This window comes from Scyliorhinus torazame, chromosome 6, assembly GCF_047496885.1.
Source record: "Scyliorhinus torazame isolate Kashiwa2021f chromosome 6, sScyTor2.1, whole genome shotgun sequence".
Taxonomy (NCBI): domain Eukaryota; kingdom Metazoa; phylum Chordata; class Chondrichthyes; order Carcharhiniformes; family Scyliorhinidae; genus Scyliorhinus; species Scyliorhinus torazame.
In genome coordinates this window covers 22,535,208-22,554,153 of record NC_092712.1, presented here as the reverse complement: position 1 = coordinate 22,554,153, position 18,946 = coordinate 22,535,208, and the positions used below count along the sequence as shown (strand labels likewise).

At 52.4% G+C, this 18,946-nt stretch overlaps 1 protein-coding gene across 4 annotated transcripts in view; it reads right to left on the bottom strand.

Annotated features, from left to right (window-relative positions):
* Positions 1 to 1,115: 1,115 nt before the first annotated feature.
* The window catches only part of parp10 (poly(ADP-ribose) polymerase family member 10), a 60,191-nt gene continuing 42,360 nt past the window's right edge, over positions 1,116 to 18,946 (bottom strand). For all 4 annotated transcript variants that reach the window (XM_072508012.1, XM_072508011.1, XM_072508013.1 and 1 more), the window contains 3 exons: positions 8,720 to 8,856; positions 5,732 to 5,900; positions 1,116 to 3,948 (listed from right to left, as the gene is read on the bottom strand). In XM_072508012.1, the coding sequence (XP_072364113.1) occupies positions 3,656 to 3,948; positions 5,732 to 5,900; positions 8,720 to 8,856 (599 nt within the window). In that variant the 3' untranslated portion in view covers positions 1,116 to 3,655. The remainder of the gene's footprint in view (positions 3,949 to 5,731; positions 5,901 to 8,719; positions 8,857 to 18,946) is intronic.

The following is an 18,946-nucleotide window of genomic DNA, read 5'->3' as shown; positions in this document are numbered from 1 at the left end:
ACGGTGCCAAAAGGGAGAAGAAATGCAGAATATTAAACCATGGCATTTGCCAGGCGAAGCATCAAGCTGAATGCAGAGTTATTATGCAGGGCTCTCCGATTTGGAGACTATGTCCTGATGTCCGGCGTGGGAACGGTATCATTTTACTACCGAAAAAAGGGCGCAGAATGGCCACCCACCATCCCATCTGGTGGGGGATTAGCAGGCATGCAGGGTAGAGCGCCCGGCACTAGCTGCCGATACGGCCGGAGAATTGTATGGCCGGCCATATCGGCACGCTGCAGCCGCGGCGCGCAATATCGTGCCGGCCGCGCGCGGACCCGGCCTGTCAAATAGTGCCCCCCTTTAGCCCGGCTCGCCACCCCCCACTAAGTGCCCCCTGCCCCTGCCACCCCTGCCCGCCGATCGGCTCCCCCCCCCACCCCCCGACTGTGGCGGCGCTGGGCCCAGTCCGCAGCCGCCACGCCGCGTTCCCGGAAACAAATAGCACGGGTGACCCAGGCCGTCGAGGACTCGGCCCACCGGGGGCGCAGCATCGGGGGGGGAGCATTGGGGGGGGGGAGGGCCTCAGGTAACTTCCTGAGGCCGTTCATACGGCATGCGCCGTACTCCTAGAGTATGCCGTTTTGGAGGGGGCGGAGCATTGCAAAAGCGGCGCCGCCCCCCCCCCCCCCCGATTTTGGCGCCAACGGGGATTCTCCGGCCAAATGCCGAACGCGATTTTGTTGTCGGAGACCGAGAATCCCGCCCACTGTCTCGGTAAATGCACATTGTGTGAGTCACAGGATGGCACATTGACATTGACCGTACAATGGGGCCTGGGGGAATGGGGGAGGGTGGGGCAGGTGAGGTGGGGTGGGGGGGGGGGGGGGGCGGGTGGGGTCAGTAACAGGAGCCTCTGATGTGAAAGGACTGAGAAAGAACAGGAGTGACTTACATTGTTAAACCTTGAAAGGAGAGAACTGAGAAGGGATGTGACAAACGGCACATCCGACATTAACTGATAGAGGAAAGGTGGTTCTAGAACACTATGTCAGTACACGTCATTCAATAGGACTAGGAACACAGCGTCAAAACATATCAAACGCAAGTCAGGAGGAACACAGAACTCAACAGCAGGTGTATTAGTTTGTTTATTTAGTTAAACATTAGGCTTTTTTAAAAATCGATTCTCTCCCTCCCTGAGTTGAGACGTTGCTTCACAGGTTACAAGTGATAAAAGAGCTAGAGGGGTAATGAGGAGACAATTGTTTCACCGAGAGAATTATGATCGGGAATGCACTCTCTAAAAGGTCACTGGAAACAGATTCAGTAATAACTGGGATAAATACTGGGAAAGGAACCATTGACTGAGAGATGGAAGAAAAGCAGGGTCTGTTGATCATTCATTCAAAGTCAATCAACGATGAACTGAATGGTCTCCCTCCGTGGAGTACGATTCCAGTGTGCGATCACGGCAGCCTATTCAAGTACACCGGTCTAGCCTGCTTCCCCGCACTCATGGAACGTACAGTGCAGAAGGAGGCCATTCGGCCCATCGAGTCTGCACCCGCTCTTGAAAAGAGCACCCTACCCAAGGTCAACACCTCCACCTTATCCCCATAACCCAGCAACCCCACCCAACACCAAGGGCAATTTTGGACACTAAGGGCAATTTATCACGGCCAATCCACCTAACCTGCACATCTTTGGACTGCGTTCTGGCAGTGATTACGTACAGCAAGGGGTCACCGGAGAGAGGTTAGGGAGGAATCCCATCCACATCCCCAATCCTAAGGCACTGATATCAATGACAACATTGACCAATCACTGACGTCTTCACCCCCCCCCCAACATCGTGGCAGCTGATCGCTCCCATGGCTGAGTTACCTCAAGAGTAACGTGCCGGGAGTTACGGGAGACAGCCCCTGTGCTTCTCGACCCTGAAGCCACTCTGCACTTCAAGAACTCCCCAGCTTGAGTTTGAGAGAGGCGCATCTCCCCCAGAGCTACCGGTCTCCCAAGGTAAGCCAGCCAATCCTTTTGCGCAAAATGGCGTCACCCTCTCCTCCAGTTCTCATAACAAGAGGAGCGAAACAAAGAAAAAAAACCTTCAGAGTATTCACAAGCGTTTTTGAAATTAAAAAAAAAAAAATCAAATCAGTAGTTGGTTTTGTCTCCAATAACCGAAGAACGAGTCACGGGAACGTGGTTACTGCGCGGGGAGATTCCCAACAGTTCATGGCCAGGAAGCCACAGACATATCAGCTTCAAAAAGCTCCCGTTGGAAACAGTCACAGTTTGGACAGCAGGCAACATAAACCATTCAACAACATTACACAGGGAGGCAAAACTTAGTGGTTCGAGGAGAGGAACTACGAAAGCGAGTAAACGTATTTTTGAAATTCGTTCTTGGGGCGTGGGCATCGCTGGCCTGGTTTATCGCCCATCCCGGAATTCCCTCGAGAAGGCAGTGATGAGCTACCCTCCTGAACACCCACAGTGCTGTTTGTTCTCGTGGTTTGATACAGCCGAGTGTCTCGCTCGACCATTTCAGAGAGCAGTCAAGATTCAACCACACTGCGGTGGGTCTGGAGTCGGCCAGATCCGGTAAGGCTGGCAGATTTCCTTCCCTAAATGTCAGCCAGGTAGGTTTTTAACAACCTAACAGTTCCATGAATGTTATTAATGAGATCAGCCGTGCATTCTGGAATGGTTCATTAATTTAATTTAAATTCCTCCGACATGTCATGGTGGGATTTGAACTCACGTCCCCAGAGCATGGCCGCTGTGCACTGCCCCCTCCCTCCTCCTTTTAAAAAAGCTAATGGAGTGCCGGCCTTTATCTCAACTGGGTAGGACACAAAGGGTTCGAAGTTATGCTCCAGGCAGGCAAGGTTTTGGTTCCAGCCCATGTGGAGGGACAGTGTTCGGTCCCAGAAGAATAAACTGAGCTGAGAGAGGTGAAATTCCGAGGGATATTGAATAGGTCTGACCATAATTTTCATCTACCGCCCAACCAATGAATTGTATATGCTTAGTTTTACCTCCTTGCTTAAGTATTTGATGAAGATCATAATGCCCTTTCGGGAAGGAAATCTGCCGTCCTGACCCGGTCTGGCCTACATGTGTCTCCAGACCCACGGCAATCTGGTTGACTCTTAACTGCCTCCCACTGAAATGATCGAGGAAGTCACTCAACACAAGGGCAATTAGGGATGGGCAACAATGCTGACCTAGCCAGCGACCCCCACATCCCATGAAAGAAAAAATATGTAATAAAAACTCCCAACTTAAAACAGAAACCTGGCAATAAGGCAGCTTTTCCGAATGCAACTGACAGTCAATAATAAGTCAAAGTCCCACCTAACCCTGCAAATGGAATGATTTTTCAATTTACATTGCTAAAGGACGAGGAGCCCTATGATCGCGAGAAGTTGCTTTATGCGCGTTTCAGCATCAAGAATTAAAACGAGAATGGGCTTGCTACGAACACAAGCATATCCATTGTCTGATTCGCTTAACCAATGCTCAGTGCATTGACCCAAACCTCCTATGGATAAGGATTACCAGTCAGAGGGTTGGCTCCAAGAGACGGGAAAAGCAGCAGAATAATCCCGATGTGATCGAACATTAAGAGTGTAGCAATCTTCACAGGAGGAGCGGTGCGCAGCAATCAGTTCCTCTGGCAGGTGATGAGGTACTGGGGATAAGCCTGGGTGTCATTGAAGATGACGAAGATTTTCGGGTCGTTGCAATTGTCGACAAGCGAGTCATACCTGAGCGGCATTTCAGTGTTCTCCTTCAGTGGGGGAGTCTTCATCTCGGATTTCCCGTTTGTGTAGGTGCCAGTCAGGGCGTTTGTCACAAACACAAATTTATGCCCATCGGCGTTGGGTGGGGAATATTGGTCCTGTATCGACACAATAGCGTTTACTGCAAAATAAACACCTTGCCCGTAGACAGTAGCTGAAAGATAAGGACATCAAATGCTTCAGTCACCTTATTCATTCTCTCCAGCCAAATCCCCCCCCCTCCCTACATCACCCACCAAAGGCACCTAACCTCGCTGGGCTATAGTTCTGAAACAGGCTCGTCCAATATAACAACAACTTGCATTTCTACTGCACCTGTAAAGATAGTGAAATGCCGCAAGACAATTGGGAGAAGAGATTATCAAACCGAATATGATATTGTGCCACAAATTAGGACAGATCCATCCATCCATCGACTCTGTCTACGCCTCCCGCTGCCTGGGGAAAGCGGGCAACATAATCAAAGACCCCGCCCACCCAGCTTACTCACTCTTCCAACTTAGGCAGGAGACACAAAAGTCTAAGAACGTGCACTAACAGATTCAAAAACAGCTTCTTCCCCACTGTTACCAGACTCCTAAACGACCCTCTTATGGACTGATGGGAATATGATCTGATCTCTTCACACATCTTCACCCGATGCCTGAGTCTATGTATTTACATTGTGTATTTTATGTTTGCCCTATTATGTATTTTGTTTTCGTGTATCTGTTTGAGCTGCACGCAGAACAATACTTTTCACTAGACTTCGGTACACGTGACAATAAAACCAAAGCAACCAACCAACCAGATGGCCAAAAGCTGGGTCGAAGGGTAGGTTGTCAAGAGCATCTTAAAGACAGAGAGGTGGAAGGTTTCAGTGAGAGATTTGTAGAACCCAGAGCCCAGACAGATAAACGCATGGCCTCCCATGATGGCATTGATTCAAATTTGGGCCGATATTTTGTTCTGCTATTGAAATCAAACGGTAACATCAGGTCTCCCTCCCTAACAGCACGGTGGAGGTACCTGCACTACATGGACTGCAGCGTTTCGGGGCAGCGCACCGCCACTTCTCCAGGGCAGTTAGGGATGGGCAATAAATACTGCCCTAGCCAGCGATGCTCGCAGCCCTTAAAATATTTAAAAATGGAGACAAATTCCACAGCTGCTCATTTGGCAATTTCCCCACGTTTTTACATGTTGGCTCCCCCAAAACATTGGCCTGCAAGCTGGAATGGCTGCGGAACAAGGTCAAAGCACTTACGTAGGCTGCCCATTGTGTGGTCCCTTTAAGACACCGCGCATGCGTGGCCATGGCAACATTTTAACGAGGCGCCGCCCACTTAAATAAACCACTTGTGCCACTTGTGCAATCCAAGAACTTTAGGGTAAATTGGCGGCCTGAAAGATGTCAGTGAACCGGCTGCGTTCAGGACAACCAATCAGCAGCTTTCATGGTTCAAGAAGCCACACGGTAAAAATAATAATAATCGCTTATTGTCACGAGTAGGCTTCAATGGAGTTACTGTGAAAAGCCCCTAGTCGCCACATTCTGGCGCCTGTTCGGGGAGGCTGGTATGGGAATTGAACCATGCTGCTGGCATTGTTCTGCATTGCAAGCCAGCTATTTTGCCCCCTGTGCTAAACCAGCCCCGGTACATGGCCTGCTTGCGGTTTGTCTTTATTTTATCCTTGGGCAGGATGTGGGCTGGACCAGCATTTGGTCCCCATCTCTCATTATCCTTCAGAACGTGGTGATGAGCTGCCTTCTTGAATCGCTGCAGTCTCTGTGGTGTAGGTACACCCACACTGCTGTTAGGGAAGGCTCGACAGCATGCTGTGTCCGAACACAGGGAATAAACCAAGGGTCACTTGGCCCCTTCACCCTGAAGGTTCCTCCTCTGGTGTTAACCAACCCATTGGTCAGGGCTGCTGACAGCTTCCCTGAATCTTACCATTCTTCCCACAGAAGCTCCTGTTGAAACCATGCACATAAATCTCTTTCGCGCTTGCCTCACTTGTGCCGTGGTAGAGGACTCGTTCGACGTCGGTCTGTGCGGCCACCATGCTGGCCTTCTTCAGCATGTACTGTTGGTACAGCAATGGATTGCTCACCTTCTCCACCTGAGACAACAGTCGGGGACAAATACCAGTTCACCTCAATTAGAGAAAACGTCCGTTCACAAAAAACATACGCGAGTGGCAGCATTAAATCCCAGAATGACATTCAATGACACAACTTGCTGATTAATAGTACAGAACTGGAGTATTGCTGTTAAAAAAAGAGACATGCTGTTGAAGCTTTTCATCTTGTACTCATCAGGACAGGTGCAAAAATGCCGAATTTCAAAAAGGGAACATCAATTTATACCGCATGAGGGAAGAGTGCTGATTAGGTGGCAAATCAACTCTGGTTAAGACATTCGTCATGGCAATGTCTCGACTGGCAATGTCTCGATCAGAGTGGTCTGGCCAACCAATCAGCACTCTTCTCCCTTACGTATAAATTGTTGCTCCCTTTGAAATTTGACATTTTGTTGTCTGTCCCGATCAGTGCAAGATGAAAAGCTTCGACAGCATGCCCTTCGGCACTAACACAATCGGATTTACTGCATTAACCAGGAGCCGATGTATTATTTCACATCTTGAAGCATACCATCTCCCTGGATATAAAACGGCAGATTTCGGAGTCAGTGTGTTATGGAGAGCGATGTGCGTAAATATCCTGCACGGTTTGGCGGCCACCCGTTCGCAAAGCAGAGAAACCAATGGTTGCAAATTCAATCTTCAGATGAATCGAGGTTAATGGATGGGGGGTATTAGTCCCGTCCTCAAAATTAAAAGGGATATTTTCTGCCCTTATGTTTATGTCCAGTATGATTATTATTGACAAGAAGGTTACATTTGCAAACACTCCCCATCAGCCATGTCCACATTCAGAAATAATGTGGAGATGCCGGCGTTGGACTGGGGTGAGCACAGTAAGAAGTCTTACAACACCAAATTAACACCATTCACCCGAGGAAGGAGCAGCGCTCCGAAAGCTAGAGATTCCAAACAAACCTGTTGGACTTTAACCTGGTGTTACAAGACTTCTTACCACATTCAGAAAGAGAGGTGTCAATGCAAATTTGGTCAGACTGCAAAATACATCCTCCAGGTGAGGGTGATGCTTCTCAGAGACATCTTTACAATGACTTTGCTGAGGAGGTGGATGGGCCTCTCCCCAACTCTGCTGTGTAGAATTTCAGAATCAGCAAGAGGTGTGAACTTTCACCCCATAGGTTGGAGCCACTTCCCAGCCCACAACGACTTAAGAGTACAAAGACAGGCTGCGCGATCCGAGACTGCGCTGTCCGGGCCTGCACTGTCCGGTCCTGCTTCAATTCCGAGACTGCGCGGTCCAGGCCTGCACGATCCGAGACTGCATAATCGAGACTGCCCGATCCGAGACTGTGTTGTCTGGGCCTGCGCGATGCAGGCTTACGCGATCCGACACTGCACGATCTGGGCTTGCGTGATCCGAGACTGCGCGGTCCGAGACTGCACAATCGAGACTGCGCGATCCAGGCTTGCGCGATCCGAGACTGCACAATCGAGACTGCGTGATCCGAGACTGTGCGATCCAAGCCTGCACAATCAAAAGTGTGCGATCCGAGCCTGCACAATCAAGACTGCGTGATCCGGGCTTGCGTGATCCGAGACTGCGCGATCTGGGCTTGCGCGATCCGAGACTGCACAATCGAGACTGCGCGATCCGGGCTTGCGTGATCAGAGACTGCGTGATCCGAGACTGCGTGATCCGAGACTGCACAATCGAGACTGCGCGATCCGGGCTTGCGTGATCTGAGACTGCGCGATCCGAGACTGCACAATCGAGACTGCGCGATCCAGGTTTGCGCGATCCCAGACTGCACGATCCAAGACTGCGCGATCCACGCCTGCGGGATCTGGACCTGCGCGATCCGAGAATGCGCGATCCGAGAATGCGCGATCCGGGCCTGCGGGATCTGGGCCTGCGGGATCCAAGAATGCGCGATCCGGGCCTGCGCGATCCAAGCCTGCACAATCAAAAGTGCGCGATCCGAGCCTGCGCGATCGAGACTGCGTGATCCGGGCTTGCGCGATACGAGACTGTACAATCGAGACTGCGCGATCCAGGTTTGTGCGATCCGAGACTGCGCAATCGAGACTGCGCGATCCGAGACTGCGCTATCCAGGCCTGCGGGATCTGGACCTGCGCGATCCGTGAATGCGCAATCCGGGCCTGCGTGATCCGGGTCTGCGCGATCCGGGCCTGCGGGATTTGGACCTGCGGGATCCGAGACTGCGGGATCCGAGAATGCGCGATCCGGGCCTGTGCGATCCGGGCCTGCGCGATCCGAGACTGTGGGATCTAGGTCTGCGCAATCTGGGCCTGCGCGATCTGGGTCTGCGCGATCCGGGTCTGCACGATCCGAGCCTGCGCGATCCAGGTCTGCGGGATCTGGGCCTGCGGGATCCGGGCCTGCGGGATCTGGGCCTGTGCGATCCGCGCCTGCGCGATCCGCGCCTGCGCGATCCACGCCTGCGCGATCCAGTCCTGCGCGATCCGAGCCTGCGTGATCCGGGTCTGCGCGATCCAGGGTTGCGCGATCCGGGTCTGCGCGATCCGGGTCTGCGCGATCCGGGTCTGCGCGATCCGTGTCTGCGCGATCCGGGTCTGCGCGATCCGGGTCTGCGCGATCCGCGCCTCCGCGATCCGGGTCTGCGCGATCCGGGCCTCTGCGATCCGGGTCTGCGCGATCCGGGTCTGCGCGATCCGGGTCTGCGCGATCCGGGTCTGCGCGATCCGAGCCTGCGGGATCCAGTGAACTCTTTAACCCCAAGACAATCATCATCGGTCGTGAGCGGGAAAATCTGGCAAAACGAAAAAGGCACGCGTGGAAGTGCTGCAATCTCACCTTTATAATGCGGATTTTATTGTGCATGTCTTTCAGAGTATCGTAGAAATGTCGGACCATCTTCGAATATTCATCACTTGCTTCATTCAGCTGGATGAGCTCGATTCGCCCGGAGGTTAAAGTCAAAGTGTCTGTACCTGGGGATAAAGATCGGTGTGTGTAAAAGGTGTCTGATCATGTTTAAAATCTCTACACCCCACCTCACTCAAACATGCTTCAGATTCCTCGTCATGGTTAACGACATGCCCTGTTTTAACCTCATGTCTTATTTTACTATTGTCTGCAAGTTTTGATACTAAATGCAAGGTCAGATTATCACGGATAGTGACCCCATGACAATATTTGGCAGTATACCGCTCGGGGCGGGGTATCTCAATTAGCCCATGTATATAAAGTCGGCCAGCGAGGCCCCAACATCCACAGGAACCTGGTCGGGATCGACTGGCTGGTACACACATCGTTTGTGTAAATAAAACTTTCTTTTGTATTTTACTCGGTGGGGACTCGTCCTTATTAAAGTTTCCATCCTTCTCCTGCACGAACCTAATGGGCCAAATGGTTTTCTACTGTGCCACAATGACTCCATGGAATGTTGGGATGTGCAAGAGGATGGAAGGATCGCAAATGTCACACCCCTGTTAAAAAGAGGGGAGAGGGATAAACCACAGTTACAGACGAGAGGATAGTGGAGGATTTTCAGAGACAATGAGAATGTGGGACAAAACATACTGTTACTTGGATAGGGATGGGCTAACAAACAAAAGCCAGCATAGATTTGTTAAAGACACACAACTATCGTGATTGAGTTCTTTGGTGGAATAACGGAGTGGGCTGATGAAGATAGCGTGGCCGATGTGTTTATGAACTTTCAAAAGGCATTTTATTAAAAACTATGGAAATAAATTGGGAGCGAGAGCATGGATACAAAGTTGGCTAAAGGACAGAAAGCAGGACCAGCTGTTGTTTAAGACTGGAGAAAGGTGTCTCCCAGGATCAGCACTGGGACCTCTGCTCTTTCTGATGTACATTAATGGCCTGGACTTGGATAAACAGGAAATAATTTCACAGTCTGTAGACTCAGGGAAAAGTAAATGTGGAGGGTAGTAATAACCTTCGGGAGGACACAGACAGGCCGGTGAAATAGGCAAGATAAAGCATATAACTCTAAAGGGCGTGCAGGATAATAGAGCTGAGAGGGAGGGAGCAGATTTTGCTGTTGGACGTTTTATGTGCATGCCTTTGAAGGTTGCAGAGCAACAAGAGGAATATGGAACCTTTTTAATCGGGACAAAGAGTACACAAGCCAGGCAGATATACCAAACCTTCACAAAAGGGGAGGCCTCAGCTGGAATGCTCTGCCCAGAACGTGTTACTTTTACATTTTTTACTTCTATAATAATGCTTAAAATGAGAGAGATTATCTGTGTCAACAAACTCACTTACATGGGCAGCACGATGGCGCAGTGGTTAGCACTGCTGCCTCACGGCGCTGAGGACCCAGGTTTGATCCCGATCTGGGTCACTGACTGTGTGGAGTTTGCACATTCTCCCCGCGTTTGCGTGGGTTTCGGCCCCACAACCCAAAGATGTGCAGGGTAGGTGGACTGGCCGAGCTAAATTGCCCCTTAATTGGAAAAAAATAATTGGGTACTCTAAATTTATTTTTTAAAACTCACTTACATAATCCTTTTCTGGGAGTCCGGGTTCTTTGCTGATCACAAGTGCAGAAAGGATTGACTGCTTTATTGTGTTATAATAAGCCCTTCATTCTGTGGTCTCTTTTGTCAATGGCTCAATGTTTATGTACACAAGATAAAGACCTTTCAAGTATTTATATCTTCTGTTTGTGGTATTTTAAAGATCTGATCGATTGACACTTTTGTCGGATTGGCGAAACAACATTTAATTAAGAAAATTATGAATTGGTGCTTTATTTATGCTATTCCACACATGCTCGAGTTGAAATAGGGTTCATTGGTTGTACAGAGTGCACACTGGGTAAATAAGTATGAAAGTGCCCATTAGGTGGCATGCAGGGTATGGGGTGGGGGGGTGGGGGGTGGGGGGGACATTGTGTGAGGTAGGGGATATGGTCTGGCAGTAGTTTCGGGTCTTAGCTCAAGACCTTCAACCTGATCTTTCAAAATGTGCACAACTCTTCTGAGATCCCACAGGGATCAGTGCTGGGATCACACTTATTTACCATTAATGACTTGGACGAGGGGAGTGAATGCAATATTGTCAAGTTTGCGGATGACACCAAGATAGGTGGGAAGGCAAGTGGTGAGGGTGACGCAGAATCTACAGAGGGATATGGGCAGGTTAGGTGAGTGGGCAAACACTTGTCAGATGGAAGATAATGTAGCAAAGTGTAAAGTTATGGACTTCGGTAGGAAGAATAAAGGGGCTGAATATTATTTAAATGGAGAGAGACTGCAGAAAGCTGCAGCACAGAGGGATCTGGGTGTCTTCATGCATTAATCACAAAAAGCTAGCATGCAAGTTCAGCAGGTCATTGGGAAGGCAAATGGAATGGTGGCCTTTATTTCACAGAGAATAGAGTATAAAAATAGGGAAGTGTTGCTAAAATTATACAAGGCACTAGTTAGACGACACCTGGAATACTGTGAACAGATTTGGCCCCTTATCCAAGGAAAGATATACTGACATTGGAGGCAGTCCAGAGAAGGTTCACTACTTGATTCTGAGTCTGGAGGGATTTTCTTATGAGGAGAGGTTGAGTAGGTTGGGTCTGTACTCATTGGAGTTTAGAAGAATGAGAGGCAAACTTATTGAGGCATATCGGATTCTCGGCGGGTTTGACAGGGTCGATACTGAGAGGATGCTTCCTCTTGTGGGAGAGTCTAGGTCCAGAGGGCACAATCTCAGAGTGAGGGGTCGCCCATTTCAGACAGAGATGAGGAGGAATTTCTTCTCTCAGAGGGTAGTGAATCTGTGGAGTTCTTTATCGCAGAGAGCTGTAGAGGCTGGGTCGTTAAGTATGTTCGAGGCTGAGAGAGACAGAGTTTTAATCAGTAAGGGAATCAAAGGTTATGGGGATAAGGTGGGAAAGTGGAGTTGAGGATTATATGACTTCACTGAATGGTGGAGCAGGCTCGATGGGCTGAATGGCTTACTTCTGCTCCGATGGTTTTTGGTCACAAATTGGTTGCTATGGTTCCTACATTACAATATTTACTATTATAAAAATAGTTCAGTGGCCGTGAAGGGTGTTGGGAGGTCCTGAAGTTTGGAAAAGTTGCCGATAAATGTAAACCTTGCCTTTAGATTGCTCGCAGAAAAATACTTTTCACTGTACCTCAGTACAGTACACGTGACAATAAACAAATCCAATCAAATCAAAGGCTCCATCTAGTGGACAATGTGCGTGTGTGCAAGCAGCAGTGTGGCTGGACTTCTCTCAATGTGGATCACACCAGGCCTGTGTGCTTTCGGGTAACAAGCTTTGATTGGATGTTGTCTCAGGTGACACCTCAGCAATGAACAATGGGAATGAATCCCGACAGGAAATAAATCCCAAATATTTCAATGCATTTTTCATCAAAACTTTCCTGGAGGTCCAGAACAGAGCCTAGAGACTGTCCAATCAGAGGCCTTGACTGCTGACAGAAGGGGGGGGCGCAATGGAGTCCCACGACCGTGAAGTAACCCCGGCCACAGGTAAATATCGAGGGGGGGGGAACAACAACCGCAGGTAAATATCGAGGGGGGGGGATCCCGGCCACAGGTAAATATCGAGGGGGGGAGGATCCCGGTCACAGGTAAATATCGAGGGGGGCGGGGAGAGGATCCCGGTCACAGGTAAATATCGAGGGGGGGAGCATCCCGGTCACAGGTAAATATCGATGGGGGGAGGCTCCCGGTCACAGGTAAATATCGAGGGGGGGGGATCCAGGCCACAGGTAAATATCGAGGGGGGGGGGGGAGGATCCCAGCCACAGGTAAATATCGAGTTGGGGAGGGGGGGAAGAGGATCCCGGTCACAGGTAAACATCGAGGATGGGAGCATCCCGGCCACAGGTAAATAAAGAGGGGGGGGGGAAAAGGATCCTGGTCACAGGTAAATATCGAGGTGGGGGAGGAGGATCCCAGTCACAGGTAAATATCGAGGTGGGGGGGGAGGATCACGGCCACGGGTAAATATCGTGGGGGGGGGGAATCCCGGCCACAGGTAAATATCGGGGGAGGAGGGGGGGGGGGTGAGGATCCCGGCCACAGGTAAATATCGAGGAGGGGAGCATCCCGGCCACAGGTAAATAAAGAGGTGGGGGAGGAGGATCCCAGTCACAGGTAAATATCGAGGTGGGGGGGGAGGATCCCGGCCACAGGTAAATATCGTGGGGGGGGTCCCGGCCACAGGTAAATATCGGGGGAGGAGGGGGGGGGGGGGGGGAGGATCCCGGCCACAGGTAAATATCGAGGGGGGGGGATCCCGGTCACAGGTAAATATCGAGGGGGGGAGCATCCCGGCCACAGGTAAATAAAGAGGGGGGGGGGAAGAGGATCCCGGTCACAGGTAAATATTGAGGTGGGGGAGGAGGATCCCAGTCACAGGTAAATATCGTGGGGGGAGGATCCCGGCCACAGGCAAATATCGTGGGGGGGGAAGAGGATTCCGGCCACAGGTAAATATCGAGGGGGGGAAGAGAGGATCCCGGCCACAGGTAAAATTGTGGGGGGGGGGGCTCCCGGCCACAGGTAAATATCGAGGGGATGGGGGGATCCCGGCCACAGGTAAATATCAAGGGGGGGGGAAGAGGATCCCGGCCACAGGTAAATATCGAGGGGGGAGGATCCCGGCCACAGGAAAATATCGAGGGGGGGGGGAAGAGGATCCCGGTCACAGGTAAATATTGAGGTGGGGGAGGAGGATCCCAGTCACAGGTTTTCCCAAAGGTAGGGGAGTCTAAAACTAGAGGGCATAGGTTTAAGGTGAGAGGGGAGCGATTCAGAAGGGCCCAGAGGGGCAATTTCTTCACTCAGAGGGTAGTGAGTGTCTGGAATGGGCTGCCAGAGGTAGTAGTAGAAGCGGGTACAATTGTGTCTTTCAAAAAGCATTTAGATGGTTACATGGGTAAGATGGGTATAGAGGGTTATGGGCCAAGTGCGGGCAACTGGGACTAGCTTAATGGTAAAAAACTGGGCGGCATGGACTGGTTGGGCCGAAGGGCCTGTTTCCATGCTGTAAACTTCTATGATTCTATGATTCTAGGTAAATATGGTGGGGGGAGGATCCCGGCCACAGGCAAATATCGTGGGGGGGGAAGAGGATTCCGGCCACAGGTAAATATCGAGGGGGGGAGAGAGGATCCCGGCCACAGGTAAAATTGTGGGGGGGGGCTCCCGGCCACAGGTAAATATCGAGGGGATGGGGGGATCCCGGCCACAGGTAAATATCGGGGGGGGGGGGGAAAGAGGATTCCGGCCACAGGTAAATATCGAGGGGGGGAGAGAGGATCCCGGCCACAGGTAAATATTGTGGGGGGGGGCTCCCGGCCACAGGTAAATATCGAGGGGGGGGGAATCCCGGCCACAGGTAAATATCAAGGGGGGGGGAAGAGGATCCCGGCCACAGGTAAATATCGAGGGGGGAGGATCCCGGCCACAGGAAAATATCGAGGGGGGGGGGAAAGAGGATCCCGGCCACAGGTAAATATCGAGGGTGGGGGGGGGGGGGGAAGAGGATCCCGGTCACAGGTAAATATCGAGGGGGGTGGGGATCCCGGTCACAGGTAAATATCGAGGGGGGGGAGAAAAGGATCCCGGCCACAGGTAAATATCGAGGGGGGAAGATCCCGGCCACAGGTAAATATAGAGGGGGGGGGGAGGATCCCGGCCACAGGTAAATATCGAGGTGGGGGAGGAGGATCCCAGTCACAGGTAAATATCGAGGTGGGGGGGGAGGATCACGGCCACGGGTAAATATCGTGGGGGGGGGAATCCCGGCCACAGGTAAATATCGGGGGAGGAGGGGGGGGGGTGAGGATCCCGGCCACAGGTAAATATCGAGGAGGGGAGCATCCCGGCCACAGGTAAATAAAGAGGTGGGGGAGGAGGATCCCAGTCACAGGTAAATATCGAGGTGGGGGGGGAGGATCCCGGCCACAGGTAAATATCGTGGGGGGGGTCCCGGCCACAAGTAAATATCGGGGGAGGAGGGGGGGGGGGGGGGAGGATCCCGGCCACAGGTAAATATCGAGGGGGGGGGATCCCGGTCACAGGTAAATATCGAGGGGGGGAGCATCCCGGCCACAGGTAAATAAAGAGGGGGGGGGGGAAGAGGATCCCGGTCACAGGTAAATATTGAGGTGGGGGAGGAGGATCCCAGTCACAGGTAAATATAGTGGGGGGAGGATCCCGGCCACAGGCAAATATCGTGGGGGGGGGAAGAGGATTCCGGCCACAGGTAAATATCGAGGGGGGAGAGAGGATCCCGGCCACAGGTAAAATTGTGGGGGGGGTGCTCCCGGCCACAGGTAAATATCGAGGGGATGGGGGGATCCCGGCCACAGGTAAATATCGGGGGGGGGGGGGGGGAAAGAGCATTCCGGCTTCAGGTAAATATCGAGGGGGGGAGAGAGGATCCCGGCCACAGGTAAATATTGTGGGGGGGGCTCCCGGCCACAGGTAAATATCGAGGGGGGGGGAATCCCGGCCACAGGTAAATATCAAGGGGGGGGGAAGAGGATCCCGGCCACAGGTAAATATCGAGGGGGGAGGATCCCGGCCACAGGAAAATATCGAGGGGGGGGGAAGAGGATCCCGGTCACAGGTAAATATTGAGGTGGGGGAGGAGGATCCCAGTCACAGGTAAATATCGTGGGGGGAGGATCCCGGCCACAGGCAAATATCGTGGGGGGGGAAGAGGATTCCGGCCACAGGTAAATATCGAGGGGGGGAGAGAGGATCCCGGCCACAGGTAAAATTGTGGGGGGGGGCTCCCGGCCACAGGTAAATATCGAGGGGATGGGGGGATCCCGGCCACAGGTAAATATCGGGGGGGGGGGGGAAAAAGAGGATTCCGGCCACAGGTAAATATCGAGGGGGGGAGAGAGGATCCCGGCCACAGGTAAATATTGTGGGGGGGGGCTCCCGGCCACAGGTAAATATCGAGGGGGGGGGAATCCCGGCCACAGGTAAATATCAAGGGGGGGGAAGAGGATCCCGGCCACAGGTAAATATCGAGGGGGGAGGATCCCGGCCACAGGAAAATATCGAGGGGGGGGGGAAAGAGGATCCCGGCCACAGGTAAATATCGAGGGTGGGGGGGGGGGAAGAGGATCCCGGTCACAGGTAAATATCGAGGGGGGTGGGGATCCCGGTCACAGGTAAATATCGAGGGGGGGGAGAAAAGGATCCCGGCCACAGGTAAATATCGAGGGGGGAAGATCCCGGCCACAGGTAAATATAGAGGGGGGGGGGGGAGGATCCCGGCCACAGGTAAATATCGGGGGGGGGGGGGGAAGAGAGGATCCCGGCCACAGGTAAATATCGAGGGGGGGGGGGGGAGGATCCCGGCCACAGGTAAATATCGAGGGGGGGGGGGGAGGATCCCGGCCACAGGTAAATATCGAGGGGGGGGGGGGAAGAGGATCCCGGCCACAGGTAAATATCGAGGAGGGGGGGGGAGGATCCCGGCCACAGGTAAATATCGAGGGGGGAAGATCCCGGCCACAGGTAAATATCGAGGGGGAGGGGAGGATCCCGGCCACAGGTAAATATAGAGGGGGGGGAGGATCCCGGCCACAGGTAAATAATGGGGGGGTGGGGATAGAGGATCCCGGCCACAGGTAAATATCAAGGGGGTGGGGGGGGAGGATCCCGGCCACAGGTAAATATCGAGGGGGGGGGGAGGATCCCGGCCACAGGTAAATATCGAGGGGGGGAGGCGAGGATCCCGGCCACAGGTGAATATCACGGGGGGGGCGAGATCCCGGCCACCGGTATATATCGAGGGAGGGGGGGAGGATCCCGACCGCAGGTAAATATCGAGGGAGGGGGGGGAGGATCCCGGCCACAGGTAAATATCGAGGGGGGGAGGCGAGGATCCCGGCCACAGGTGAATATCACGGGGGGGGGGGGGGGGCGAGATCCCGGCCACCGGTATATATCGAGGGAGGGGGGGAGGATCCCGACCGCAGGTAAATATCGAGGGAGGGGGTGATGTTGATGGGTGGAAGACCCTGGCCACAGGTAAATATTGAAGAGTGGGGGGTGAGGGGTGTTGATGGGAGGAACCCATCTGATCCCGGCCACAGGTACATATTGGGTGGAGGTGAAGGTTCACACGGAGAGGTGGTGTACAGGGGTCGGAATCGGGGCAGATGTGTGTTTGTCAGTGGGCCCTCCCCTTTCCTGAAGTCTGGGCCCTTGATCATGCAGAGTGTTTCTGGTTGTGGGATACGGCCCCTCACCACATGGTGACAAGTTGACCGCATGGTCTTATCTACAGTACGGCCCGCACAGCAACAGATCTGTCCACAATGGGTTAATACCAAGAGCAGCAGGGTCAGACCCTTAAGTGGTCATTAATTATCCACTAAAGCACTTAAGGCCTCAATAGATGACTGTGGAGAATTTGGGGGGGGGGGGGCGTGGGGCAGAAGGTCGACCATGACCCTTCCGATGCAGAATTTAGTTGTGGGGGGGGGCAGGAAGTGGATTTGGAATGCCAGCACTCCGCCCTTACATACCCTTCCCACCTCCAAACCAGCAGGAACTGAATGTTCCACGCTGCAATACAATCTCAGACGGCATAGACAGGTTTGTGAGAAGATTACAAGAGATAGCTCCAATGAACCTGGTCACTGTGGTGATATGCATCACTGTAAATACACAAAGGGTTAATGTAAATACACTACAACTAAGTAAACACTAGAGGGAGCACCAGAAACGTTATAACATGCAGACATACAGCTAATGAACACAGAATAGGACACGACCAATGGGCAGTCAAGACACCCAGAGGTGACACTACCACAAGGGGGCATATATATAAGGACAGGGCACACATGCTCTGTCTCTTTCCACAGGCGACACTTAGAGAGTAGGACAGGGGCAGATCAGAAGCATCACACCCACCACGTGGCTTAGAGCAGACTGGTTAGTTAGACTGAGTTACCATAGCAAGATTAGCAGGAGAGTCGAACTCATAGAGAACTGTGCTAATGGTTCAATAAATCACACTGAACTTACTTCAAAGTCTAGAGTATCTTTTGGTCAAAGCTGCATCGAGTTGCAGCCTGTATTATCCCAGCGTACATAACACAACATGGTACCAGTAGTGCCTGTTGAATCTATATAGTTCAACTCAGCAAGATCCGTGACTACCAGCAACAGTACCAAGGCAAGGTGATCGAGATTCGGGTTCCTCAGCAGCTCAGATACCAAGGCAATCTCAGTGCCAACTGGCGTGCATTCAAGCAGAGATTGAGATTTACATGGTAGCATGCGACCTAGATGGCGTGTCCAAACCAGCAGGAACTGAATGTTCCACGCTGCAATACAATCTCAGACGGCATTGACAGGTATGTGAGAAGATTACAATAGATAGCTCCAATGAACCTGGGTCACAGGCCGGATGCGGTGTGTTTAATGGGTCCGGAATGTAAGGAGTGTCAGAAAACCGAAAACCCAAGTCCACCGTCTACATCCTGGTAGTTACAGAATGCTGACCAGTCAAAGCAAATCAAACCAGATCTAGTTTCTATCAGACTGATATGAAATAGGGAAAATCCCTCAGGAGAGTTCAGAAACTTTGCACAGGATCTACTCAGGAGTGTGGAAAGCCCCAAGGTTGGGGATCTTTGCCGGCGACTGGCATGCCGGGGCTGTTGTGGAATTTCCCCACCCCACCCCCGCCTGCCAGGGTCAGGTGGTGGAAGCAGCCAATTGCGGAAGGTGGGCGGGTCTGCCAGGCTGCCAGTCCAATCAGAGGAAGAGCAGTTCTGCAGCATCACTCGGGGAGGCAGCAGGGGAAGCACGTGGCCACCTCCATGTTGAGGCATTTTTGCTGGGGTGGCAGGGAGCTGCTGTTTGTCCCAGGGCCTGCGATCGGAGGGGAACCCACCCTGCGTGGGGACGCTGGGGGAGAGCTTCGCTGCTGGCAGTCCCCTCCGGAGGGGCATGACGCTTCCCCTGGTCTTCCCCAACCCGGGCCAACTCTTTTCAACCCGGAGCCTCTCCAAGCAGTGTGGGCAACTCAGC